The 27302-nt window shown below is 49.4% G+C and overlaps 1 protein-coding gene across 1 annotated transcript in view; it reads right to left on the bottom strand.

Moving 5' to 3' along the window:
* Nucleotides 1–27302, bottom strand: part of ABCA13 (ATP binding cassette subfamily A member 13) — a 322891-nt gene that overhangs the window by 214227 nt on the left and 81362 nt on the right. Inside the window, exons 25-29 of the mRNA XM_046020270.1 lie at nucleotides 19948–20142; nucleotides 17264–17428; nucleotides 16136–16313; nucleotides 12916–13055; nucleotides 493–606 (exon numbers count right to left, since the gene is read on the bottom strand). Of these exons, the coding sequence (XP_045876226.1) occupies nucleotides 493–606; nucleotides 12916–13055; nucleotides 16136–16313; nucleotides 17264–17428; nucleotides 19948–20142 (792 nt within the window). The remainder of the gene's footprint in view (nucleotides 1–492; nucleotides 607–12915; nucleotides 13056–16135; nucleotides 16314–17263; nucleotides 17429–19947; nucleotides 20143–27302) is intronic.

Below are 27302 nucleotides of genomic sequence, written 5' to 3'. Positions count from 1 at the left end.
GAGCATTAAGGTACAGAACTGTGCCTCCATTTATGGAATTTTTTTTTTAAATTTTATTTATTTATTTATTTGACAGATAGCGAGCATAAGCAGGGGTAGGGGCAGAGGGAAAGGGAGAAGTAGACTTCCCACTGACCAGGGAGCCTGATGCGGGACTCGATCCTGGGACCCTGAGCCATGACCTGAGCCAAAGGCAGACGTTTCCCTGACTAAGCCACCCAGGAGCCCCTCCATTTATGAAATTTAAAGAACAGGAAAATACTATTAAATTATTCATCGTACTCATAATAATGACTTCTGGCACGAATCAAGCCCTTGACAATTCACAAAGCTGACTTACACATTCAACTCTAGGTCAATATTATTAGTCTGCAGACAACCACACACGAGGGCCTCTGTGGGCTCCTCTAAGGGGCCACTCCGAGTTCAAGGTGCGCCCTCGCAGTTGCTCCCACTGCCCCTGCCCCTGGTGTGAAGGCGGCTGTCACTCACCTGCAGCTGGTCCAGCATCTGGTCACTTCCTCCGTTCTGAAACATGCTGGACATTTTCAGCAGCGTTCCTGTTAACGTCTTTAGCTTGTCCACGAAACGGAACGTATGATTTGCCTGCAAAACAGCACACGTGGGTGTGTCTCCCACTCTATTGTGCTGCCTTAGGAAGATTCTTAGGGGTTGTGTGGGGACAAGAGGGGGAGAAGCCTTAGAGACACAACCGGCTACCAGAGGAAAGATCCACCAATGTCCCCAGCAGGATGTCGACGCCTCCCCAGGCCAGGTGACTGGCTCTAGCATCCTCGTCTCTGAGATGAACCCTGAGACCACTCTCATGGACTCTCCCTGCAAATGCCATCCATCCATCCGCACGGTGACCCCAGAACTAAGCTCACTGTGGGAACAGCAGATGTCCTCTGTACACACCAGCTATATAAAATCATGTTTGCCCACATTTGCTCCTCAAAAATATACTCTCCGGGGGCACCCAGGGGAGCTCAGTTGGATTATTGCCTGGCCTCCGCTCAGGTCATGATCCTGGGGTCTTGGGATCAAGTCCTGAATCAGGCTCCCTGCTCACTCTCCCTTTGCTCCTCCCCCTGTTCGTGCTCTCTCTCGCGCTCACTGTCTCTCTCAAATAAATAAGTTAAAAATACATATGTTCTCGGGTAATAACATGCATTTGTTCTACGAGACCCAAGACTTGCTGAAGATAGAGGACAACCACCTGTATTTGATGCTTTATTGCCGCTGGCAGGACACATGAGCACCAGACTTCTGTACAAGAATCTGGCATCATAAACATAATCCTAGTCAGTGACCCCCACACACAAAAATCCCATGCCTTTTTTCTAAAGATGAAACAACTCTATCCTCAGAAATGATTTAAGTGAAATAAAAAATGATATCCAGAAAAGTGGCTATGGCAACATTACTCTGTTTTTTGTTTTTTTTTGTTTTGTTTTGTTTTGTTTTGTTTTAAGATTTATTTATTTGACAGATAGAGATTACAAGTAGGCAGAGAGGCAGGCAGAGAGAGAGAGAGGAGGAAGCAGGCTCCCCGCTAAGCAGAGAGCCCGATGTGGGGCTCGATCCCAGGACCCTGGGATCATGACCTGAGCTGAAGGCAGAGGCTTTAACCCGCTGAGCCACCCAGGCGCCCCCATTACTCTGTTTTTAATCCTGAAACGTCTACATGCCAAAAAGACAAGGCTGAGTAAAGAGGGTCTGGGAGGTCAACCACACGTCCCTGGTGCTCCCTGAAGTCATGGTTTGCTGCCAGCCCAAAGACAGGGCAGGGGTCCTCCTGGGCCATGGCTGGAGCGCCCCTGAACAGCGCCCCCCAACGCCAGCAAGGCCTGGAGCCTCTCCTTCCTCAGTTTGGCTACCAGATGCATGAAGCGGTATGGAATGGCTTCTGTCACATCCACACTTCCCCTCTGCCTTTGCATGAACCTGGCCCGCTTGCACTCACGCCCTTGCCATTGTTTGCCTGCAGGGCTGAGCGTGATCCGCTATGTTTAAGGCTTGCCTCATGACCCTTGTGGTCAAGAGATGAGGCCAACGCGTGACCAGGAGAGAGAAAGCTCTTCGTCTGAGCTGATTACATGAACAAGAGGAGAAAACATAGACAATCTTGGCCTTGCATTTTCATGACGAGTCCAGGAAGGTCGAGTAATTAGAAGCCGCGATCTGGGCTGAAGACTGACCTCTAGGCCGCTGACCCCAGAGTCAGCCAACGGCAGATGAGCAGCGTCCTGGAAATGGCAACAGGACAAATCTCCTGCAGAACCAACCTATGACGCCATCCCAGCCCCCAGAGGACAGCCACGAGACACAGGGAAAACAAGATAATCCAGGACAGACATGGGAGAGCCAAGCCTAGGAGGATTCCAGGCCCAGGAAAGGAAAGGGGCCAGAGCAGAGTCAGGAACCCCAAAAGGAAGAAAACTCACTATTGCTCACAAGAACACCTGAATCTGCGTGTTTCAGGGCAGGCGAACAGGCGGAACAGGCGAAACCATTAAAGCAGAGGAGTGTCTAACAGATCTCATAAAATCTGGAATTCCAACTGAAAGTGGAGTACACATCCAGGAGTTCACAAGAAGCTTCTCTCTTTTTTTAAGGTTTCATTTATGTTTTTGAGAGAAAGAGCATGAGCAGGGATGAAGGGTAGAGGGAGAGTCAGGCTCCTCCCTGAGCAGGAAGCCCAACTACGGGCTCGATCCCAGGATGCTGGGATCATGACCTGAGGTGAAGGCAGACACCTAACCAACTGAGTCACCCAGGCGCCCCAACACAAGAGCTTCTTAAGATGGAAAAAAAAAATAATGTAGCTTCAGATAGTTTCTCTGCAAAATTAAAGGTCCATGGATGGCGAACCACAAACTCTGGCTCTAAGAGGAAACAGGACAAACCCAGAATCCTGCATGCAGATCACCTTCAGATGTGCAAGCAGAAAGAACCCAGGCTACCTGTGAATGCTCCTAAAAAAAAGTTCCTGGAACTCAACCTGAGGAAGAGTTAACTCAGTGTAAGAATATGATATATCTCATAGGGCAGATCCCCGGGGACCCCATGCCTTCCATCCCCTCCCCTCCAGCAACCCTGAGATTGTTTGTTTCCTGAGATTACCTCCCTCTCTGGTTTTATCTTGTTTCATTTTCTCTCCCTTCTCCTATGATTCTCTGTCTTGTCTCTCAAATTCCTCCTATCAGGGAGATCACATTATAATTGTCTTTCTCTGATTGACTTATTTTGCTCAGCATAATACCCTCTAGTTCCATCCACGTCATTGCAAATGGCAAGATTTCATCTTTTTGATGGCTGCATAGTATTCCTGTGTGTGTGTGTGTGTGTGTGTGTGTGTGTGTGTGTACCATATCTTCTTTATCCATTCACCTGTTGATGGACATCTAGGTTCTTTCCATAGTTTGGCTATTATGGGCATTGCTGCTATAAACATTCGGTGCACGTGCCTCTTTGGGTACCTACATTTGTATCTTTAGGGTAAATACTCAGTAGTGCAATTGCTGGGTCATAGGGTACTTTTATTTTCAACTTTTTAGGAACCACCATGCTGTTTTTCAGAGTGGCTGCACCAGCTTGCATTCCCACCAACAGTGTAGGAGGGAAAATAAATAAAATCTTTTTTTTAAAAAAAAAAGAATGTGGTACATCTCTGATACCATCAAGATGGTGCCGAGCCATGAAACCATTCAAATAGAGACCTGATTTTAAAGTTCATTTATTTTAAGTCATCTCCACACCCAATGTGGGGCTCAAACTGATGACCCAGAGATCAAGACTCACACGCTCTTTCAAAAGAGCCCACCAGCAGCCCAAGAATTGATTTTTAAATAGTAGCTAACAAAGTCCTATAAGTTTAATCCAGATGCCCATGATAATTCATGAAAAGAACTGTGAAAATTATAAGGTTATAATGGGAAGGTTATAATTGAAGTTAGAAGCCCCAATGGCTGATGATTATGATGCCAGTTAATGGGATGATAATCTTTAGAACGTAGGCTCCATCAGCGACAGAGGGGGCGAAGGGTGGGCCTGGAGACGGGCAGGGAGGCAGGAGCTCCCACCCCAGTGAGACAGAAGGGCTCTCAGCATTCACTGTAAGAGGAAAGATCAGCATCGAAACGCAGAAGGGAGGGACGTTGGCACAAAGTATGCAACTCTCGATCTTGGGATTGTGGGTTCAAGCCCACGTTGGGTATAGAGAAGACTTAAAAATAAAACCCTTTATTTATTTATTTGTTTATTTATTTATAATTTTTATTTATTTATTTATTATTTATTTATTATAAATTTAATTTATTTATTATATTTATATTTATTTATTATAAATTTGTTATGAATTATAAATTTATTATTTATTTACTATAATTTATTTATTATATATAAATATATAATTTATATTTATTTATTTATTCATTTGACAGAGAGAGAGTGTGTGTGTGCAGAAGCAGGGGCAGCAGCAAAGGGAGAGGGAGAAGCAGGTTCCCTCTGAGCAAGAAGCCCAGTGTGGGACTTGACCCCAGGACTCTGCAGTCGTGACCCAAGCTGAAGGCAGACACTTCATTGACTGGGCCACACAGGTGTCCCTAAAAATAAAAACTATTAAAAAAGAAAAAAAGAGTGGAAAAAGGTAACCACAAGGACAAAAGTAAATTTTAAAACTGTAACAGAGAATTAAACAGTAACTCTAAACTTGCCACTCACAACAATAACTTTGAATAGGTCCAAACATCCAATTCAACGGGTTTCAGACCCAGTTTGTTAAGTTAGTCAATAAGTATCTATATTTATGGCGTGTCTGTAAGCCAGGTCCAGGTGTAGGTGTTAAAAATATAGCTATGCACAAAATACACAAAACCGTGTTCTTTTTATTTTGAAGATTCAGTATTTATTTGAGAGAGAGAGAGAGCATGTGCGTATAGAGGGGGAGGGGCAGAGGGAGAGAGACTCTCACACAGACTCTGCACTAAGCACAGAGCCTGACTCAGGGCTCGATCTCACGACCTGAGACCAAGGCCTGAGCCAAATCCCAGGGTCCGATGCTCAACTGACTGAGCCCCCCAGGATCCCCCAAAAACTCTTTTCTCACTTAAGATTACGATCTATTGCACAGACAGCGCTGTGAAAGGCCAACTGGATTGCTACACTGCACTGAAAACAAAAGATTTAAATAGCAAGCAAAACCGAAAAAGCTAGAAATGGTAACAGCCGCCAAGATAAAACTCGTGAATAAACAGAACAAAGCTTGTTTTATTATGAAATAAAAATGGAAATTTATGGACTCGGGAGCATATCACCAAAATACATGAAGTCAAAAGGACTAGAAATAAGGGAGGAATTTGATAAGACTGAACAGCGGGTGACGTTAAGCCTTCTTAAGAGCAGGAGGAGAGTCCTTGAAAAATCAAGTCGAGCAAAGGGACCCCTGTTTTGGGTTAAAACCTTGGCTCTGCTGCTTATCAGCTGCATGCTCTTACCCAGATTACTTAAACTGTCAGCTTCAAGCTTTGAGAAAAGTGGGGGTAGTGGATGTGGTGATATTAAAATAAATGGACCTTCCGGTATCTCGTGGCCAGGCCTGGCCCATAGCAGATGCTCAGTACACACGTCCCACACAGTCAGACTCCACACACGTAAACAGACGTTGGGTGGCCTAACTGAGGCGAAGATCTAAAAATCTTAAACCTACAAATAGAGAATACACACACACCCCAAATGCAGACGTATGTTTACATATGTAATGTGTCTTATGTATGTATAAACATCTGTATATCATTGCAATTTAAATTAGTTCAAATATCCTAATTTATCATCTGTGTGCATATATACCCTCCCTCTTCAAATACCCAAGAAAACTGCACTGAAACCAATATGCAGTAAAATCTCAAACTATAGGAATCATTTAGGTGCATATTATGAAATTAGAACTTTTTAGCCAAGGTTGGTGTGAACACTGTTTAAAAGTAACAGGCTAGGGGCGCCTGGGTGGCTCAGTGGGTTAAAGCCTCTGCCTTTGGCTCAGGTCATGATCTCAGGGTGCTGGGATTGAGTCCCACATCGGGCTCTCTGCTCAGCAGGGAACCTGCTTCTCCCTCTTTCTCTGCCTGTCTCTCTGCCTACTTGTGATCTCTGTCTGTCAAATAAATAAATAAAAATCTTAAAAAAAATAAAAAAAAAAGTAACAGGCTAAAAAGTTTAGATATCACAAATAACTCCTGACTTATAGACATTATTTAGGACACGTTCATCCAAGAAATTGTGCAAATGTTAGCTATAACAGCATACTGGATGAAACCAAAATTCAGATACAAATACATTTGTTATTAATTAAAAAGTGAAACTTAGTCAACATATCACAGTAACAGAACAAATCTGAGGATAGCAGCAAGAGACTGATAGAAATAAATTGTGAGAAGAAATGACTTCAGGGGCACCTGCCAGCTCAATCTGACGAGCACTTGATCTTGGGGTCATGAATTCAAGCCCAATGGTGGGTGCAGAGATTATGTAAATAAATAACTTAAAGAAGAAGAAGAGGAAGAAGAAGAGAAAAGAAGATTACCCACCCACAAAGAACCAAAAAAACCCACACCTTGATTAAGAAGGGCAATTAACCGATGGCGGTATTGAGATAAACCAGAGGCTGGAGTGATCTGGCAACATATTTGAAAGCAGCCGTCAGTGCTTCAACAAGTTACTACGAACTGTCTTGAAACAAACTACACAGCAGAAAGTCTCAACAAGGAAATGAGTCAGACCATGGTGAGTTCCCCTGGCAGGATGAGGCATAGGGGAACCTCCCAGCCAGCACAGGCCGGATGAGGGCAGGTGATGTCCCCAGGACCCTCCTTCCTGCTGCCCAGTAGATGTCTAAGAGCCCGTCCCTCCCAGGGAGCTGCATTCCCACGGTGACTTCCCCGGGTGGCCAGGCCTTGATCCAGTCTGCAGAGTGCCCTGCAGAGGGCTTCCTTTGCACCCACAGTGCAGATCCCGGCACCACCGGTGGGTTCCTGGAGACCTCTGCCTCCAGCTGGCCACAGCTGCGCTCCTCCCAGTGCGGTCTGGACCCCAACCTTGGTGAGGAGGCCACTTCTAGGGCCTGCCTTCCCTGCCTTCCCTCAGTGCCTCCACCAGCCCCAGGCTCTGGACTGCTGATGCTGCATTGTTCAGAGCTCCCTTCACACCCCTAACCACCCCCGGCCCTCTAAGGTCTTGCTACGGTCCTCACTTTTCCTATGAATCCCTCCTCACTGTTCCTTCTGATTAGACCCTGACCGACACACTGCACACTAACCAGATGAACACCGTGCTCAGAAAACAGCAAAAACGCACACACCGTGAAAAAAACACTAAGGAGAGAAGATAACGCAATTTTTTATGTCAAGATCACTCCAAACACCAAAAACTAGCTTTAACAACAGCCTCATATTAAACAAAAGAAAAACTAGAGGCTCGCAGAGCTGACAGAGGCGAGAAGCTACAGGAGCGGACCCCAGCACTTCCGGGAGGTCAAGGCAGGACACCAAGGCTCTGATGCTGCGTCTGAGGCAGGGATCCCCACGAGGACCACAGAGCGGCCACGGTCAGCAGGTGGGCTGGCTCCCTGTCTCGGGCTCCCAGAGCCCTGCCACAGAGAGTGCTCACACCCTGGGACACCTGCAACGCTAGGTCTGTTTCTCCATCGCAGAGCAGCCGGCACCCATGCCAGCCATGCCAGCCACACCAGCAGTCGCAGGCTGCCCTTGGGCTCCAGAAACTCAGCCTCAAATAAGTGGGACCCACAGGATAGACATGCCTCGTGTCTGCTTCAGCAACTTCGGAGCAAACTACTGTCACAATCAAAAAGACGTTCTTGGTCCTCTGACAGAGGTCTCTGGGGACCCCAGGGACATGGAAGAGCACTAGCTCCAAAATTTAGGGAAAGCACTTTAATTATGAAAATACTTCGAACCATATCTTCTCCTCCAACAGGCCCTGAAAAGGGAGATCTGCAAACTTCATGCAGACTTCCTACCAGGCAAGGAACGTCTGGTTATCACGCTGTGCTGGGCTCTGCAGGTGACGCAGAGAAGTCAGTGGGACCCTGCCCTGGGGAGCGAGTTCATGGGCCACGAGGGTCAGGGGAGAGCTCCTGTGAGAGCCCAGGGCGAGGTGGCCCCATGGCTGGTCTCCGAGAGACTCCTGCCTATTTTGCAGAATCGAGCCCCATCATCACACAGTCATCAGCAAACCAGCCCCCCTTGGGTTCCTATCTGTCATGCAATTCCAGAACCTGCTACAGAACCGGAAGGACAGAGCCTGCAAGTGTCCTCGATGGTCCCACACATTTTCATGTTCAAGTGGCAAAAGAAAGGGGCAATGTTCTGCATGGGATCATGACCTCCCAAAGCCATAACCCCCAGGACCTCAGAATTTGTGACTGTGTTTGGAGATCAGGTCTTGAGATGGGTGATAAAGTTAACATGATATCACAGGTTGGGCCCTACTGAATGGGGTCCTTATAGGAAGAGGACATCAGGATGCAGACACACAGCAGACGACCATCTGCACACCCCAGAGAACCAACCCTGCGCACACTGTGACCGTAGACTCCCAGCCTCCAGGACCGGGACAGAATAAGTCTCTGTTGTTTAACAGAGTCTGCATATGGGCCAGTGAGGACAGGCAGCATATCACAGACTTGAAAGTGACCGAGGTGTCGGTTTCCAGCTCCATCTCTTACCATGTCTCGAGTCCGCTCCAAGCCTTTGTGTTCCTGTCTATATAATGGGGATAATGAGTACCTCCCTCCAACATTGTTTGAGGGGTAAATGAGATGGTCCATGGCAGGGGAGGGGCCTGGCCAAGTGTGGATAAGGAACAGTGAGGATCGCAGCAGGGCACGCTCCCTGACCACAGTCACCCCTGCTAACTCAGGCAAGAAGATGGCGGGCGCCTGAGCACAACTGCCATCATGAGGAACAGGGCACCCACTGGACGCAGGGAGGGCAGAGTTTACTCTGCCCTGGCATATTTGAATACACACACTTCTCATCTTAGCTCCTGTTCCCGGGCCCTCGGCCCAGGCCATCCAGCTACAGCTGGGCTGAGGCCAACCTGGCACCAAGGCCCCCTTGCCCCTTGCAGGAGCAGATGCACGGCAGGTCACCAATCTCGGCTCAGGACACAGACTTTCATAAAGCCTGGCTTCCTTCCCCTGATGCCAGAAGAGACTAATTCAGGTCTGCCCCCCACCCCGCCTGACCCCTCTGCTCGGGCCACCATGGTTTTGAGACACACGGGTGAAGGCCGAGTGCTCTCTGTGCTTGGCTTCCCCTCGGCCCACAGCCCCTCCCACTCAGCCCCATCACCGGGTGCTGGACAGGCCGCCCCTCCTCTGTCCCTCTCTCTCCTTGGGCTCCCGCCCTCTCTAGATACACTTTTCTGCCTCAGCACCCATGACATTCTGCACCAGACGATCCTCGCCCAGGACAGTGGGGGCTGTCCTGTGCATTTTGGGGAGACTAGCAGCATCCCAGCCTCCACCCACTGGGTGCCCATAACTCCCCTCCCCCACCTCCACTCTGGTTGGACACTGGAGATGTCTCTAGACGTTACTTCCGGTCCTCTGGGGACAATATCATCAGGCTCCGCCCCCGCTGAGAACCCCCGGGTCCCCCAGCACGTCTGCCTCCTTCCTCAGGGGATGTGCACCCTCCTTGGGTCCCCGGCGAACGATGGCGGAGCGTCCTTCAGAGATCGCATTCGTAGAGAAGACCCAGGCCGACATTAGTCGCCTCTTTTCTAAATATCATTTCTGATACTTATTCTTTCTCCAGGCCTCCAGACTGCACACACTGCGAGGTCACCCTTCGCTCGTTTGACAAAAGGACACCGAGCACAAGCGGTCAGACAACGTTCCGGGGATTGACGTTGCTTCTGATGCTTGGAAACCCACTCTGGTTCTTTTATCGGTGCTCTCTACCTTTCTGACCTCCCTTAAAGCTCACGTGGTGTCTTCACACTGTTCTTTAATTTGGCATCAGCCCGGGGCCAAGACCAAACACGATGCGGACCCACAAAATTAAAGAGGATACTGATGGACTGGCACTGCTTGGATAATAACACGAACAACCATGGGTTCCCACCTAAATGCCTTTAGTAGGAGCTGAAGACTCCCTAGAAATAGTAGTCGTTGTTTTGTTGGGGTTGGGGAAGTGCTCGGTGGAGGGGAGCAACCCCCGGGGAGCCCAGGTAGGCAAGGGCATGGGAAGGGCGCTGGGGACTGTGGTGTAACCCCGTGAAGAGTGATCTCCCACGGGAAATCCTTTATCTCCCTCATGCCTCCCTTTTGTTGGTGGAGGAAGAGTTCTCTATAGGATAAGCCCAAGGTCTCACAGAAGGTCAGCACAGGGAGGACAATCCCCAGCCTTGCCCAGGGGCATGCCTGTTCTTACCACTACCATGCTTCTTGGTGATACCCTCCATGTCAGAAGTTGAACCCCCCGAACTTACACTTTTTCCTACACACATGGCCACTGTAGGTGGTTCTGCGTAACAGAACATAACGCAGAGGACTAAGTAATTGGCAACACCGAGCCCTGTACCCTACAAATGATGTAGCTTCACTTTACCCAAGTGGCAAAGTTTCCAGGGTCTCCCACCCACGTGGGACTTTACACCAAGGGTCTCGTGACTGGATCCAGCTTTCATGAAACCAAGCAGCCATGACCGACTGCCAAAGCAAAGTTAGCCTTATCAGTACAAAACCAGGATACCTACGAGCCAGGTCACTAGCCGCGTAGGATGTGTGAAAAAGACACCAGCTCCTGTTAGTGCCTACGAAATCTGAAACGGGATAAGCCGGAAGCAGGGAATTCTCTGGTTTCCCTAGAATCTTCATCATCTTTAGGCTGCACGGGGCTCGACCCTTCCCCACACCTGTGTCCTGGCCAACCCACGGTCCCTGCCCGCTGATGGAGGCCCGCACACCCTGCCCTCCAGATGCCTCTCCATGCGAGAAGCTGCTCACCTCTCACGCTGCATGAATCCCTCATCTTACATTTAAATTACTCCTTCGCTTGTCTTCTCTTCCCCACGGCAGGGTGGGCTCTCCAGAGTCAGAGGGGGTCATACTAACCGTCGTATCACAGAACACAGTACGAGACGTAACATTATCATATATATTATTTATAACACTAATGGATAATATATAATCAATTAAGAAACTCAGGGCTTATTTATTCTTTTTTTTTTTAAGAGAAAAATTCCTTCACGTTTCTTTTTTTTTTCTTTTTTCTTTTTAAGTTTTATTTGTTTAAGTAATCTCAACGCCTGATGTGGGGTCTGAACTCAGGACCCCGAGATCGAGGGTCACATGCTTTTCCAACTGAGCCAGCCAAGCACCCCCTTGTTTTTGAAAATTAAAATTTAAGGGGTCCCCGGGTGGCTCAGCCGGTGAAGCCTCTGCCTGCAGCTCCGGTCATGATCTCAGGGTCCTGGGATCGAGTCCCGCATCGGGCTCCCTGCACAGCGGGGCGTCTGCTTCTCCCTCTTCCTCTGCCCCTCCCCTTGCTTGTGTCCTCCCTGTCAAATAAATAAATAAAATCCTTTAAAAAATAATAAAATAAAAATTGAAATTTACAAGAGAGCTGTGATATGGAGTCGTTTCCTATGAAGTTCTTCGAAGACCACTGGAAGCTTAACCAGGAAGAGAATCCGTTTGCCCCAGGCCTGTCGGAGCGTCTCTCTGGAGAGATGAACTCCTGGTGTTTATCTAGATTAATACCATTTCACTGTGCGAGTGAGGATATCCGTAAATACCCCCGCCAAGTGATATTTTCAAGACCAAAACAGAAGTTATTGGCGACATTTGGAGTGCGGGGGTACCTGCAGGCCTGGAGCTGTCGCGGGGGGATGGAGCCACCCGTGACCTCACAGGACGGCCCCGGGGTGTGCAAAAGCCAGATGGACCAAGACCAACACCACAGCTCCCGTGACCACACGCCAGCACGGACTCCTGCACTTTCAAGTTAGTGCCACTTGGAGCTTGAACGTGGATCATCGGGGGAGCTTGGTGTCTCCTCTTCTGGGTGGGAAAGTCAGATTAGATCACCTTCATGTCTGTCCTCTGTGAAGTCCCCGAAAAGAGCCTGCAGACTTCCTTCCAAGCCACCACGAGGCACAAAAACAAAAACAAACCACAGTACATCCTTGGAAAAGAAAGCGTCGATAGGAAGAATCCCACGCCCGAGACTGCATAGGTACAGGGCGCTGCATAAGGTCCAGAGGGAAAACCCAGCAGAACCTCATGATGTCTGCTCCCAGGGAAGCTGGTTGTGCCTCTACCTGAGCTTCTCCTCCACAGAGTGAAACTGACAGAGCTTCACAATCAAACTGGCCCAGGCCACGACCACAACAAACACATCGGGTCCGACTCGTCCTTAACCGCCAGATGCCCCACGCCAAACCGACTAGCTTCTGTCCCCCATGTTCTCCTCCCACTCCAGGGAACAACCTGCCCTTCTGTCTAGTTGTTCTCTGAATAACACCTCATGCCCCAGTGTGTCCTCTAGGACAGTGACCTGGGGAACAACGGGAGCCTGAAGAGGCCAAGGTGAACCATAATCCCCACACGAAACGTTATGCAGTCCAATCTGTAGAACACTACACTATCTTTAAAGATCTCTTCTTTCTACTATGCCTGTGTGCTCAATAAGATCTCACTCATTTGGACTCCACTATTTTTGTTTTATTTATTTTAGAGAGGGAGGGGGAGAAAGAATCAAGCAGACTCCCTGCTGGACATAGAACCTGATGCAGGGCTCGATATCATGACTGTGAGATCATGACCGGAGTGGAAACCAAGAGTCGGACACTCAACCCACTGCACCACCCAGGCGCCCCCAGACTCACCTTTTGAATGACCTCATTAATCTCTGGAGTGTTTGGTGTGTACAGTATTTTTCCATGTAATATCGGTTTTAGGAAGGACCACACCAAAGCGCCATTTGGAGACTGCAGAATTTCTTGATAGAGATCCAAGCAAAACGGTGCTATCACAATTACAAGAAAAAAAAAATTACTCACAATACGGGATACTCCTGCTAATAGTGACACTCATCTACATATCCATGATGGCTCACTTTCCAATGGGTGATATGGATACATTTTTCATGCCACAATTGAATTTAGGCAGTAAATTCGAGAATAAATCTTCTTGTTGCTGTCCTTAGCACCTCTCACCTCATGAGAAATTTCGAGATAACATGTTCATTTCAGTAATTGCAAAGAAAGGGAAGCGTGACCTTCACATATGCAAACTAAGCCATCAAGAAGAGCACTGTGACAAAGACACCTGCCAATAGTAATAGAGGGAAATGCATCTGATCTCTAAGGTAGAAAATCATCAACACTTACAGGATTGGGAGCAGAATTAGATTCTTCCTATGAAATTAGTTTTATATATTGCTACTGAATTTTCTTCCCTGCATCTACACAGCAGTGTTGACCTTACTACACAGCAGTGTAGACCTACACAGCAGTGTTGACTATATTAAATCACCTTGTTTTGACCCAAACACTAGTTCCCTCAAGGTGGGGGATCAACATTGCTGGATGATAATTGGTTTCAATCCAAGGTTGACTCGACTGACCTAACTGAATAGGTACCCAATGAGGGTAGAGCCTCCACCACCATAAGGATTAGTAGTAACCAAACACTGTATGGTTTGTCTTTGTTTTTTGTTTTTTGTTTTAATTTTAAGCAGCCCCATGCCCAGTGTGGAGCCCAACACGGGGCTTATGTTCATGACCCCAAGATCAAGACCAGTGCTGAGATCAAGAGTCAGACACTCAACTGACTGAGCCACCCAGGGCTCCAAAATATTGTAAGGTTTTAAGCTAGTGATGAATACTTCAGCTTGTTCTTTTGCCCCTGCAGTAGACATTTAAGGTGGAAATATCTTAGTTTTAATAGCATGATTCTTGACACCCAAGGTATGAATAGTACAGTTGTGATTATCTCCACTATTAATTTCATCTTCCCAAATTCTCCATTTGAAAAGGAAAAACCAGTTCTTTTTATTCAACAAGTACAATAAAACTGATAGAACAAATCCCCTGAGATATAATTAAGAGCGTGACAACATAATGAGTTTTTAAACCATACTTATAAAGATTGCTCTTACTGATATTTTTTAAAGTTACACTTTATAAGCATAATTTAAATAGTAATGATTTTCATTTCAGAAAAGACACAACCATATACAGGTTCAGAGCAAGAAATCTGAAACCAGGAATCCTGACCTCTGCCACTTGAGAGCTGTGTGTGGTCTTGCTTAAGTCACTTAACCTTCTCTGAGCGTCCAGTATGTCATGTGGAAAAGGAGGGTACTAATAGTGTCTATGCTCAGAGTGACAATCATTAGAAATACAATGTATGAAAGGACCAAGAAGGACTGGTCCTCCATGATAGCTAGATGGATGAATGGTTGAGTGGGTGGATAGACGGGGGACAGATGGAGGATGGGAGGATGGATGCATGGGTAGATGAATGGACAGAAGGATGGATGGAAAGATGGATGGATGGATGGATCAATAGATGGGTGGGTGGGGATGGATGTATGGATGGGTGGGGATGGATGGAAGGATGGATCAATGGTTGGGTATATGGATAGATGGACAGATGAATGGATGAATCATTGGAAGGGTGGAGGGAGGGATAGATGGGTGGGTGAGTGAATGGATGGATGGAAGGATGGGTGGAAGGAAAGACAGATGGATGGATGGACAGATGGATCCATGGATGGATCAGTTGATGGGTGGGTGGAGGAATGGATGGATGATTGGATGATCAGATTTGATGAGCAAATAAAAAATCCTCAAGAAACTCGAATGCAAGAAAAAAAGAATGGGAATTAGAGAAGTAGACAACAAAAATTAACAAATATTAATAACATTAATGTGTTTATACTTCCAAATTATGTTATATTTGGCAGCTATCCAAATCATCCATTAGCCGATGAGCACACTGACACACTGTCTCTGACGTGGCTGCAAGGTCATTGCTACATGGCTCTATCCTACATCTCCAGCTCTGCAAACTGCCACTCTCCTCCCTTCCTCAGTCCCACCAGCACTCTATCCACCCCGGGCATGTCATACATAAACACAGATTTAAATACCTACTTTTTACATTAAATAAATATATATCAGTATATAATACATAATTTCTAATTGATAATATATGTATTATATATAATATACATTTTATATATATATATATATATTTGGGGAGCAGGTGGTAGACAGAATGCTAATACAGCCCTCAGATGGACTTCGCACCTTGACTTGCAGACGGAATTTGTGAATGACAGATGCCACCCCCCCTCAGTAGGTTACACAGGCACCGTGAAGGAATCCTGACGATGTTAATAAGGTCCGCAATTAGCTGACTTGGAATTCATCAAAAAGATTATCCTGGCTGAGCAATCAGGCAAGACTTTTTAAAAGACTGGAAGCCTGAGAGTCAGATGCCCCTGAAGCCCAGCCCACTTGGGACCCCTGGCTAACCTGGATCGGTGAGGGGTCCACGCACAGAGACCAGCACCACCTTTTGGCCCCTACAAACCCCCTAAGCCCTACAACAAGGAGAAATGTATATGGCCTCCTCCAAATCTTCTGTGAGGCTCAGTGGCAAAAGACCATGGATTGATAGGTGACCTCCCGGCCATTCTAGGTGGACATGTTCTAATTAGGAAGGCCCACAGAACATGCTGGCAAGTGTTGGGGGTTTGGACAGTTGAGCGTTTCCCACCCCCAACAAGTTAGGCCTCTTTGGCCACATGATTTCATCTCTGATCACAGTGGTCCCATCCATGATGTGGAAAGAATATTGGTATCACTTCCCTGACAATGCAGGGAGAGGATGGGCCTGTGCACACTGTGCTGGGGGCTTCCAAAGCCACCTGCTGGGGCAGCATGTGGTGGTCTTAGGGAAAGCGAGGGTAGAGCTAAGAGGATGGAGACAATTCTTTGCCAGTGTGCGCCCACACAGAATGTTCCGTACAGAGCAGGGTTAATGGCCAAGACACAAACCAATCGCAACGCATGCAATAAATTACTGTCGTCTTACTTGAATCTTCAGGAATGTTGAATTTTTCTTTGTCCCCTCCCAGGAGCTCATTAATTCTGGGCAAGTTAATGAACGAATTAGAGCCACTGAAGAATGATGCTTGATCCTTGCAAACCTTCTTCATGACGAACTGGAAAGAACTGAAGGCTGAACTTCTGGACTGGCCACGCTGTGGGGCCTGAGAACACGAGGAAAAGAGCAATATTTCAACACATGGCGGAGACTTCTGAAAGGGAACCCGTTCTCTGCCTCAATACCCAAGATGTTCCACAAGTCCAAGCACGCGGTCTCTGCTTTGGATGTCTCTGACCTTGAAACACTCAGTAGATCAGGCGGTGATTTTCCTGGCCTATAAACCTGCCACGGAGACAAATGTCACACGCACACATGCACATGCACCAGCAAATCCTCGTCTGTCTGGTGATAAGTGATCGATCCATAAGATATCACTCGCTCCAACTAATTAATGGTCTTCAAGTGCGTCCCTACTGCCAGGTTACCCAGATACTTGACAGCTGTCTACATCATGCATCAGCTCGCCGGCAGAGCGCTGTCCTGCCAGAGGCCGCCGAGCACCTTGATGTCCGCCCCCACCCTGACTTGGGCCTCTGTCTGTCCCCACGCATCTGCTCTTGCCACACAGCTCCTCCTGGTGGACGGCGTCCGGGCCAAAGCTAGCATCACGCAGCTGACCTCATTCGAGTCTGTATTTGTGCATGCAGCAAATTATCTGTACTTTGTAAGCCAATTATTTATACGTAAATAAACGTTTGAAGGTTTGTGAGAGCACTTCACTCTCAGAATTAGGTTAAACAGGCCCTTGGAATCTCGTTTGTGCTGATACTCGGTTTAGCGATTTCGATCTTCACAGACGATCTGTGAACTATCCCCACGTACCGTGTGAGTGCGTGCAGCTCAAAGAAGTCCCCGTCCCCCGGTTCTTAGGGAGACACCTGGCCTTACTGCCATCCTGTTGCCACCAGGCCAGAGAAGGTAGTCCTTTTCCTATATTTTGTTCCCACACGCAGACTTTAGACATTAGAAGAAAGAGAAACACAGACAAAAGCAGCAAACACCGAGACACAGAAACCCTGAATTTTTCCCCGGGGGCCAAGAGCAAACACACACCTGTTGTAAGTCGGGCATGTCCAGCAAGGTGGTGATCTTATACGTGTGGAGAAATTTGGGGAGGTATTCCAGAACATGGCCGGCTTTGGCAAGTAGGTGGTTGAGCCTGGAGACCACATTCAACAGGGAGCTGAGTGCATTGTGGGCTTCCAAGGGCATCAGAGTCTCAAAGGAAAAAACACAGCACAAGAAATCACCACCAGACTTCCGACTCTCATGAGCATTGCTTGAGCCGTGAAAACCTGGTTATTTGATTTTCTTCTCTCTTGAGACAACTTCATGCCATATAAAAGTCCCCTGTATCAGAGCACTCCTTGCTCAGCATTTTGGCAAACAAAGCACCCACACTGTTCAAATGTACACCAGGGAGAGATATACTCTGTTGTTAAAAATTCAAATCATTTTCAAAATATTTCTCTTTATGTTGGAGGTGCCCAAAGTGGACACTTAAGAGGTCAAAACAGAACAATTCTTATATGGGAAATGATTTCCATTTACCCACTGTGAACCATTTCCATTGACCCTTCTCATCCCTCTGGGCCATGCTAATGCTCATTTTGTGGACAAAGGGACAGGAGCTGGGAGATTCCAGGACATCTAGGAGTCTCACAGTGAGAAGGACGGGGCCGGGCATTTAACCTGGGACTTTAGAAACAGCAGTGCCCTTTGAAACCTACATGTGCTGTGACCCTGACCTGCTAAGTACTTTATTTATCATTCACATCTTGTCTATTCTGGGCCGTAGATTCCTCATGGGTGGGGATGTGTGCCTGTCCCATCCCTTAGCTACAGCAGCAGGACAGCAGGCGGTATGACGGCTCAGAGTCTGCTGGATACATGGACAAACGAGCAGACACTGCCTCTTCGCACAAGAAGGGAGGAATCACGGCGAGCCTCCTCTCTCTGCGCTCATCCACACACTGAATTTCGGGCTTTTGGACTCAGGCTGAGGCCCTGACTGTCATAACTTCTTATTCCTGCTCATTAGCGTCTTGTACCTGCCACTTAGCTGCGGGCTCTGCGGCTGACCTGCAGGCCCGAGATCACAGCTCTCTCTTCCTGGCTGGGCTCTGCAAATAAGGATGCCCCTCCACACGGGTGTGGGCTCTGTCTCTGTCTCTGCTCGCCTTTCTCATGGAGCCTGCACCCCAGGAGGGGTGCCCAGTGCACCACACGCATGGTAGGGATAACCGGGAAGGGATCACAGTGCTGACAGACAGAGGAACCCACAGATCCGCACGGCAAGTCATGTTCTGCAAGCGGCTCACGGATTCACCATCAGGGCAACAGGAAGTGGGTGGACCTGGGACCCTGGTGTCGATGCCACTCGCCCTGCAGTTTTGGGGCCACTGCACCATCTCCAGGAGTATGCTGTCCAGCGGCTTTCCTACAGCCATGCTCCTAGAAGGCTCCTGATGCATCGTAGTTGGTGTGATGAGTGGTGGTGTCCTTCTCCTTCCATCGGGGAGACTGACCCCAGCCCACACATCCTCATGCCCCTCCACAGAGGACTTACTTGGAAGCACTAATTTCACTGGGGGCGGGGGCGGGGGGGTTGAGTTCTGCGTGCATAACAGAATGGCACTAAAACCCTGGCTTGTCATCAGACTGCATCCGTGTCCCAGGGGAAGCGTGGGGACTTGGGAGGGGATACTGGATCTGAAAGTTAGCACTTGCGCTCAGAATGAATGTGCATGTGCGTAACCCAATACTTAACCATGGGAGGGAGACCACAGAGGAAAGAGGGTCGGGATGGCAAACCTCTCCTTTTCCTGACCCCAAAGCTCTTCTCCCAGGCTGGAGGCACCCAGAGCGCCCTTGCCGGATTGGCAACACCTGTGGCATCTCTGAGTAGCCCAGTTGTCGACAAATCCACACCAGGGAGAAACGGGGAACAAGACTGGTCCCTAAGGGTAAGAGCTAGGTCTCTGAGAGCATAACTAAGACCCGAACAGTGGAGGACAGATGAGGAACTTCTAGAAGAGGTAGAGCCCAGAGGGCGGTCCATGGGGGAGTAATCGTGGGTGCCCCAGGTCAGCCGTGCTCACTGTCCACTGTCAACCTTCTCCAGCACACATTGTCATCTTTGGATTTGTCAGACCCTTCTCACCCTCATCCCACTGTGTGCAGGAGTGTGTAGGGCAGGTAATGAACTGGTTCCCAAAGTGACCAGGACCTGGCCCATGTTCCCTCCCACCATCACATCCTTCTCCTGGACAGGTCCTGGCAGAGGCAGGTGTGTAACCCTCACAAGACAGAGGCTGTGGGTCTCAGGACACAATGGGACAGAGAAGCCATGGCCAAGGAGGGGTGGGAGCAGCTCCCGACTCCGAGGGGAAGGGGGCATGGCCCAAGGAACCCAGCTTCCCCAGAGGTATCCCAGGAAGGGCTCTTAAGGAGGAGGGGAACCCAGCCCTGAAGTTAGGAGGGCTTTTCCTAGTGGGTTCTCCTGTGCTGACTACACTGACAGCCAGCAATGCCGTGCCAAGTGTCCCCACAGGCCTGACCCCAGGGACCCCATGGAAGGTCTCCTGAGCACCCCCTGATTCCAAACCCCACCCCAGAGTCAACACACATGAATGGGATGGGGAAGTTGGCTAAGGCACCTGCCCGCCCCTCCCCACGAACCCTCTGCAGATGGCACGTGGCCACAGTCAGGCCGCCCCCCACGGTCACCCGCTTACTTTGTAAATGACATTGCGCAGATTCAGGTTCTGACTCATGGACATGATCAGAGCATACACGTGGGGCCCGGGCAGGCTGCACAGTTCCTCCACTGCAGCCCAGGACCTGTGGGCCTCGGGAAGCTCCAGCAGCAGCCGGAGAGAGTCTGCATCGCACCTCCCGGACAGGGCCACCATGAGGGCCCCCAAGAGGACCTGCGTGGAAGCGGGAGGGTCAGAGGTGAGCCCAGCAGCACCTGCAGCCCCCAGCACAGTGCATCCTCAGTGAGGGACTCCCACCCCGAAAGCGTGTTTTCCCAATGGGCTGAGAATTTACCCATAAGAACACATGGAATCCAAGCCTCTGTGCGGTTCCTAACATTCCTAGTGGAAACATTTCTAAAAATGTGCACATAATTCTCCAATGTTGAAGGGATCTGCCCTTTCTGAGGACACAGGAGCAGGACCACAGGACCCTCCACCCTCGACCCCGCGAGCCCCACACACAACCTCTACTCTTCCCGCTGACACGAGGTCTCAACCTTCACTTTTCAGCTGTCAGTGTGAAACTATTCTCTTCCACAACCAAAATGAAGACCAGTTCTCCACGCCTGTTACCGTTTTCAAAAAGAAAAAGTGCGCCCACTCAGAGGAGAGATGGGGACATCCAGTACGACCGTGACATGCCACAGGGAAGGGATCTAAGGCACGTCTCCATTTGGGGATGGCTTGCAGCTAATGACCTTCAAAATGGACAAGGCATAAAGCAAAATTTCACAACTGCACGTCCCATGTCTGTCTACACTGTGATGCGGGTATCACTGGTGTGAACCGTCCAGACCAAGCAAGACCCTTTGTGAACCGAAGCTACTGTTCATTTATTAGGAGCCTCCCGAGCACAGGACTCACCAGATGCCTTCCTATAATGCCAAAGAGGGTGCAGGAAAGCCATCAAGAAATAGAAGACGGTATTAATCAGGTCTATCAGTCAAAGCCAATAAGATGCGCATTTATGGATATTTTATGGAACTGGCTGGAGTGATTGTGCAGGTTTAAGTCCAAAATCCTCAGGATGGGCCAGCAGGCTGGAGACCCAGGGAGGAGCCGCAGTTGGGAGTCTGAAGGCAGAACTCCCTCCCTGCCTGGGGACCTAAAGTCTTTTTGCTCACAGCCTTCTACTGATTGGACGAGGCCCACCTTCATCGTGGTCTTTATGCAACCATCTACTGATACAAATGTTAATCTCCTCCAAAATTTCCTTTAGGCAACAGTGAGACTGGCATTTAACCAAACACCTGGGTGCCACGGCTAACCAACCTGACATACAAAACCAACGATCACAAATGGCTAGGATGCTCTCTTATGCTAATGTACTTTTTGAATCTTTGTGAGAGATAAATTTAGTGTTTTCACACCTAATTAACCAAGATCCCTTTTTCCATATGGGACGTGTAGGGTGTAGACACAACTTGGGAAAGATTTTCTTAATGCCACTGTTTTTAAATGTGTTCTCCTGGGGGTGGAGTGTAGTTGCCTTGGATGGGGGCAGGGTACACGCCCCGAGCAGTGGGCGGATGGGCATGATGGGCGAGTACGAAGGAACATCCAGCATTTGCTTTGACTGGGGCAGCCTCGTCTTGGGTCGGTTCCATGGAGCGGGCTTCTATATGAAATTTTCCTTGAAAACGGGATCCACCCAAGCCCACAACTCCAGAGGCTTGTCCCTGCCTTCGAGTGAGCATCAACTGGAACAGGCCAATGACAGCTCATCTGCATTTGCTCTGCAGCCCGTTCTTAGCTGCCATCTAGAGCATCCACCCAGTGGCCCCCAGGGAGGGTCATGGTCAATACCTCTTCTAGAATTTGTCCCAGGGCAAAAACATGTCTTAAAAACTTGTGTACACCTATTTAAACCAAAAGCGAGGGTCCCGCCCCATCATATGGAAACTGGGGCACACGGCGTGAGCAAGTCATATCTGAGCATATCTGTCTCCACTCCTCTGTAGTCTTCCAAACCTTATTCTTCATCCTCCCTGAATTTCACCGCGTCCATTTTTCCAGCACGGAAGCCACTTGAAGCATGTGGAAACAGGTGGGGAGGAAAGAAACAGAAATAACACTCCATTTTGTCAGGTTGGACACGCCACGTGTGAGTTCTCGTCCAAGCGAACCATGCGTCTGTGACCTGTGGCTTTGCTTAGGCTGATACGGCCACCAATCAGAAACAGGGAGGCCAAGGTGTTGACGCTTGGCTCACACATCTGTGTTTGGGGTCTGGGAGGGCAGCTCCCTGCACTGAGAGCCTGGCACGCCTCGGGGACAGTCCCTGCTCTGTGCGGCTGACAGTTTGCAATGCAGAGGTGCAAGGAAGCATGGAAATGGACGGCCACTCTCTGCTTAATTATGACCCAGCGGGAAACATGGCCAGTGATGCAGAAGGACTGGGAACAGCGAGAGCAAGTCAGCTGTGCCTCAGTGGTGCCGAGAGAGTCAGCAAGATGAGAGCACAGGGGAACCCCTCCATCCAGCACCAGCAGAGAGGAGCAGTGGGGCTCTCTGCCCCCTGTGTCCCACTGAGCTCTCGGATCTGCTCCCACGATGACGAGCTCCAAGCACAGACAAGCACCAGCAACAGGAGCGGGAGGGAACTATGAGGACCTGTTGGGAAGGGCAGCAGACCAGACGGAAGGGCTCCAGAGGAAGGCCGAGGGCACATGGGTGCTGACCGTGGCTCCCCCTACGTCTACAGGGCCCCCTCTCCCCTGCACCGAGCTGCAGGCTGGCTCCCGGGGCAACAGTCACAGCCCTCCTTGTCTACTGAGGCAGATCCCGGCTTTGCAGCAGATTGGGATAGCTCCCACCTGATTCTCTGTCTCCACTTCCAGAACATTTTCTCCTCTCCAGGCTCCAGACAGGATAATGGGGTTACTATGTTCAGTTTTTAGAAAGTCATGGAGGGGGCATCTGGGTGGTTCAGTCGTTAAATCTGCCTTCGGCTCAGGTCATGATCCCAGGGTCCCGAGATGGAGCCCCGCATTGGGCTCCCTGCTCAGCAGGGAGTCTGCTTCTCCCTCTCCTGCTCCCCCTGCTTGTGTTCCTGCTCTCTCTGTGTGTCTCTCTCTGTCAAATAAATAAATAAATAAAATCTTTAAAAAAAAAAGAAAGAAAGACAGAGAAAAAAAATCACGGAAGAAATGAAATCTACCTTAGTTTTCTTTCTTTTATTCTTGAGAGAGAGAGAGTGGGGGTATGGGGCAGCACAGAGCCTGACATGGGGCTTGACCTCACGACCCTGAGACTATGACTTGAGCCAAAATCAAGAGTTGGATGCTTAACCACTGAGCCACCCAGGGGTCCCAACCTCAGCTTTATTTCTTAAAGTGGACCCTAGGAATTGTCAGCACACAGCAGGGTAGGCACCTGGATCAATCCTGACTGTGAGTCATCCACAAGATCTTGGAGAACGTGGCAATGGCCACAAACTACGTTGGGAGAGCCACAATCAACGAGTCAAGTTGATACCAAAGTCTCCTTCAGACAGGACACTAGGACGTCCAAAGGCTAGCACATTGTTGCCAGGACCCAGATTACATGCAGTGGCTGATTTAAGAGACAAACTTATAGGCAGGTGCTCCTGCACCTGCCCAGACCACGGCCAACCCTCTGCACTCCTGACTTGCACGAACACACATGGTGGCTCCTGTCCTTGGGGATGAGCAAGGCTGAGAGACATGCACGGCACTTTGCCAAGTCGAGCCAGGATGAAAGATTCGCAGAAGTGAGGAATAACTGACTGCAACTAGCAAGAGGTACTTGGGCAGAGATCAGCGCAAATCCTATAAAACAGGTTAAAGCTATTTGTGTCGGTGTGACCAGGGACAGATGCACCCCCTTGGAAGCAGCGAGGGACAGTTCTGCTTTCAGAGGTGGCAGAGAGGCAGAGGGGTCTGGATTAAAAGGACCACACATCCAGCCTGAAGTGCAGAGAAGGCATCCCTTGTGGGAAATGGGGGGACTTAGCTTCCAGGATCAGATGCCCCACAGAGCTGGCCGTGTCTTCCAGGGAACGCCAGACCAGAATCCTCCATGTGGGCCAGAGACCTTCAACGCCACTCACACAATAATTATTGTCTTCTCTCTGGGGCGGAGCTGGGGCGGCAGCGGGTGGTTGCCAAAAAAAGCCGATTTTACCTGCTGTCTACCCCGGAGGGAGCTACACCAAGATCTATGTTTTGCAGCTTTTCAGCAGACAAACTCCATGTGCAGCAACAAACGGGATGTGAGCTGCTGGGTAAATCCCCATCCGGAATCTCTCTGCTCCCAAACCGCACCGGCCAGCTGCTCATGATGCCCACAGAACCAGCCTCAAATGAGAGGCGCACGCCTCTCTGCCCAAGCGAAATAAGAGAAAGTCTCAGAACACCTTCCTGATGAGGGCTCTCTGGGGACCCCCTCCCCCTTCCTCCACAAGAACCCCCACAGGAGGAACGAACCCGCTCAGGACCATGGACAGCGCCCGTCTTCCCAGACCTTGCCGGTGCACCCCTTTGTTTGGAGAAGAAAATAACGGGATGGGAGACAGACTCCCAGTCTTCCTGGGTCCTGACTCGGACCTCGCTGCAATTTTAAAGAATCAAAATGTGGCCGAATACAAGGAAGGAAGTGACCGCTGATCCAAGGCCCACGACAGGGCAAAGCAGCACGAAACGCCTGCTCTCCGGAGTCACAGGGCAGGTGGAGGGGTCGCCCGGGACGCAGGCGAGCGAGGCGGACGCCACATGCCCAGGTCTGCGATTCTGGTTTCACAGTGAAGAACGCAGCACCGCCGGGGGGCCTCCCTGCCTCCAGCCCTGTGCCCTTGGGGTCCAAGCCTGGGCCTCTCCCACGTGGCTCTTCAGAGCCCGTGGCTTCTTGTCATGGCTGCCTGAGGCCCTGTGTGACCCGTCTCCACCACTGACGTGTCACCCGCACGTGGAGTCTTCCCCATACAGCACGTTTATGTCTTTGTGTGCCACTGCCATAGAAGGTTCTGGAACATTTGCTCCCTTAGCACTGGAGGAAGGACCCCTTGTGGAAAGGGAGCTTTTCCATGAATGAATGAATAAATGAATGTGGGTTCTGGCAATCTGCCCATGTGACAGATTTGCAAACTGATGGAAAGTAGGATAGACAAGCCCAGAGAGGAAGCTGTCGAGCTTACCACCAAAAACACGGTGCAGCGGTCAGCCTGGCAGTCCAGAAGAAAACAGACCCCACAGCGCGGTCCCCTCCCTGAACGTGAATTCCTTCCCTAGGACCTTGTAGACACGGGTGGGTCCGTGGAAACATTTCACGAGCAAAGCAAATAGCTTCGTTATTTCGTCGAAGGGCAGAAATACAGGCTTGCAAGAGCCACGCAACCTCCCAATTACCCACCGGGCCCCTCTTCAAGGGACCACAATGGTTTACACCGTCAATGAGGCAAAGCAAGACACAGGAATGCCCGGCCCCTCCCAGGATAGAGCGCCAGTGACACCTGCTGGCCGCCTGCTGCCTCGGGTCGCCACCATCCCCAGAGCGGAGCCCACCCTCCCTCCTCTGTATTTAGGAGTCCGCTCCTCTCTTTCCTGGGGTCTCCTCTTGTTTGTTCGTTTGTCAGGGGAGAGATGGGTGGAGAGAGGGGCGAACCGTGTGACAGGGATTAAGATCACCATACAAATGTTCAGTTACAAGAGAAATAACTTGGGAATGAAAAGTACAGCCTAGAGGATGCAATCAATGACACTGTGGCAGACATGTTGGGGCGAGTGTCTCGTAATGCATGTGGCTGGTGCACTGCCGTGCTGGACACGCAGAACTAACTTCATATTACAGGTCAGCTACACTGCAATTAAAAAATATTTAATCGTTGAGCCTAAGCCCAAGTCCTATAAGCTTGGCAAGGGACCCCAGGAGGGACTCCCCGCCCCCACTAGAAGTTCCAGTAACTGAAGATTTCAAATCGAATCTAATCACTGCTTATGTACAAGGACGTGTTCTCTGCGCCCACCTTATCCCCAAACCCCCAATCCTCCATCTGTATGTGGTGCTCAGTAACCACCAGTGGGATTTTTCCTTGAAGACAGACAAGACACTGTGTGACTCACCATAAATAACTTGGTGATACTATAATTTGAAGTCAGGGTTCCTGGCTTCTTACTGATGTCTTTCTTAATGCAGTTAATGCTGAACGCTATGTGTGCACCTCTGGGATCCTGAGGTTCGGTCCCAGACCGCTCCGATACGGAGAGTATCGCGATAATGAGAGTCAAATGAAATTTTTGGTTTCCTGGTGCACGTAAAGCATAGGTTTGCCCTGTGCTATAGTCTACTAAGTTTGCAATAGCACAGTGTCTTTTAAAAGTACATTTCTGGGTTAAAAAAAAAAATGCTTTATTGCTCAAAACCGTTACCTGCCATCTGAGCTTTCGGCGAATCCCAACCACGGCTCCCAGGTCTTGGTAACAAACACAGTAACGATGAACAAGGTTGAAACATCACAAGAATGACCAGAATGGACAGAAACGTGATGTGAGCAGATGCTGCTAAAACTCTGGCACAGATAGACTCGCTCGATGCAGGGGCGCCACAAACCTAAAATCTGTGAGGGTCTGCCATACACACTAAAGTGAGGTGTGCCGTAACTGATCTACCTGCCAGAGCTTGCACGGGGCCCCAGTTAACCAAAATCAAGGCCCCAGTTAACCAAAATCAACACGAAATTAAGTGTCTACTGATAAAAAACATCCACTTGGGAACCATCTTCACGGTTAGTGCTTCTGGAAGGTTCTCAGTGGAGAGAGTAGACGCCAACTAGAAGAGCTTGGAAGATATCTCACCAACAGCCAAGGACCCGGTGATACCAGCTGTGGGGGGCATGGATTCACTCTCCTCACCTCTGTGCACAAACCGCATCCACCACCAGCCAGCACACGCGCCTCCCTCCCCCCTCGGTGCACTGACCCTGTATCCTGGCCATCGTGGACGGGACACAGCTCATCGCCCACCTGCTTGTGTGATAAGCCACCCCCTCTGCACATAGACAGCTCACGGGTATTCTTGACTTAAAGACAAGCACGGCTGAAGTTTAGAACTTTCTATGTGTTTCTGTTTTTGCATATTTTTGAGGATTCTGCAACCCTTACCTAAACAAGCAGGACCCTCCGGGGGATGCCGTGCATCAAGGCTAGAAATAACGGGAATAAATATCATCGCCAATTTTACCCTTTCTAACCCAACAAGACAATGTTATGAAATTAAAGATCCCAAGTTTCTGATGCAAGAGAGACACCCTCTCACTCCTGTCTTGCCCTCTCATGTCCTTCCCGTCTGTAGCTAGTCCCTTGGCACAGGATGGG

This window comes from Meles meles, chromosome 10, assembly GCF_922984935.1.
Source record: "Meles meles chromosome 10, mMelMel3.1 paternal haplotype, whole genome shotgun sequence".
NCBI classification, from domain to species: Eukaryota; Metazoa; Chordata; class Mammalia; order Carnivora; family Mustelidae; genus Meles; species Meles meles.
This window is presented reverse-complemented; position numbering and strand designations above follow the sequence as displayed.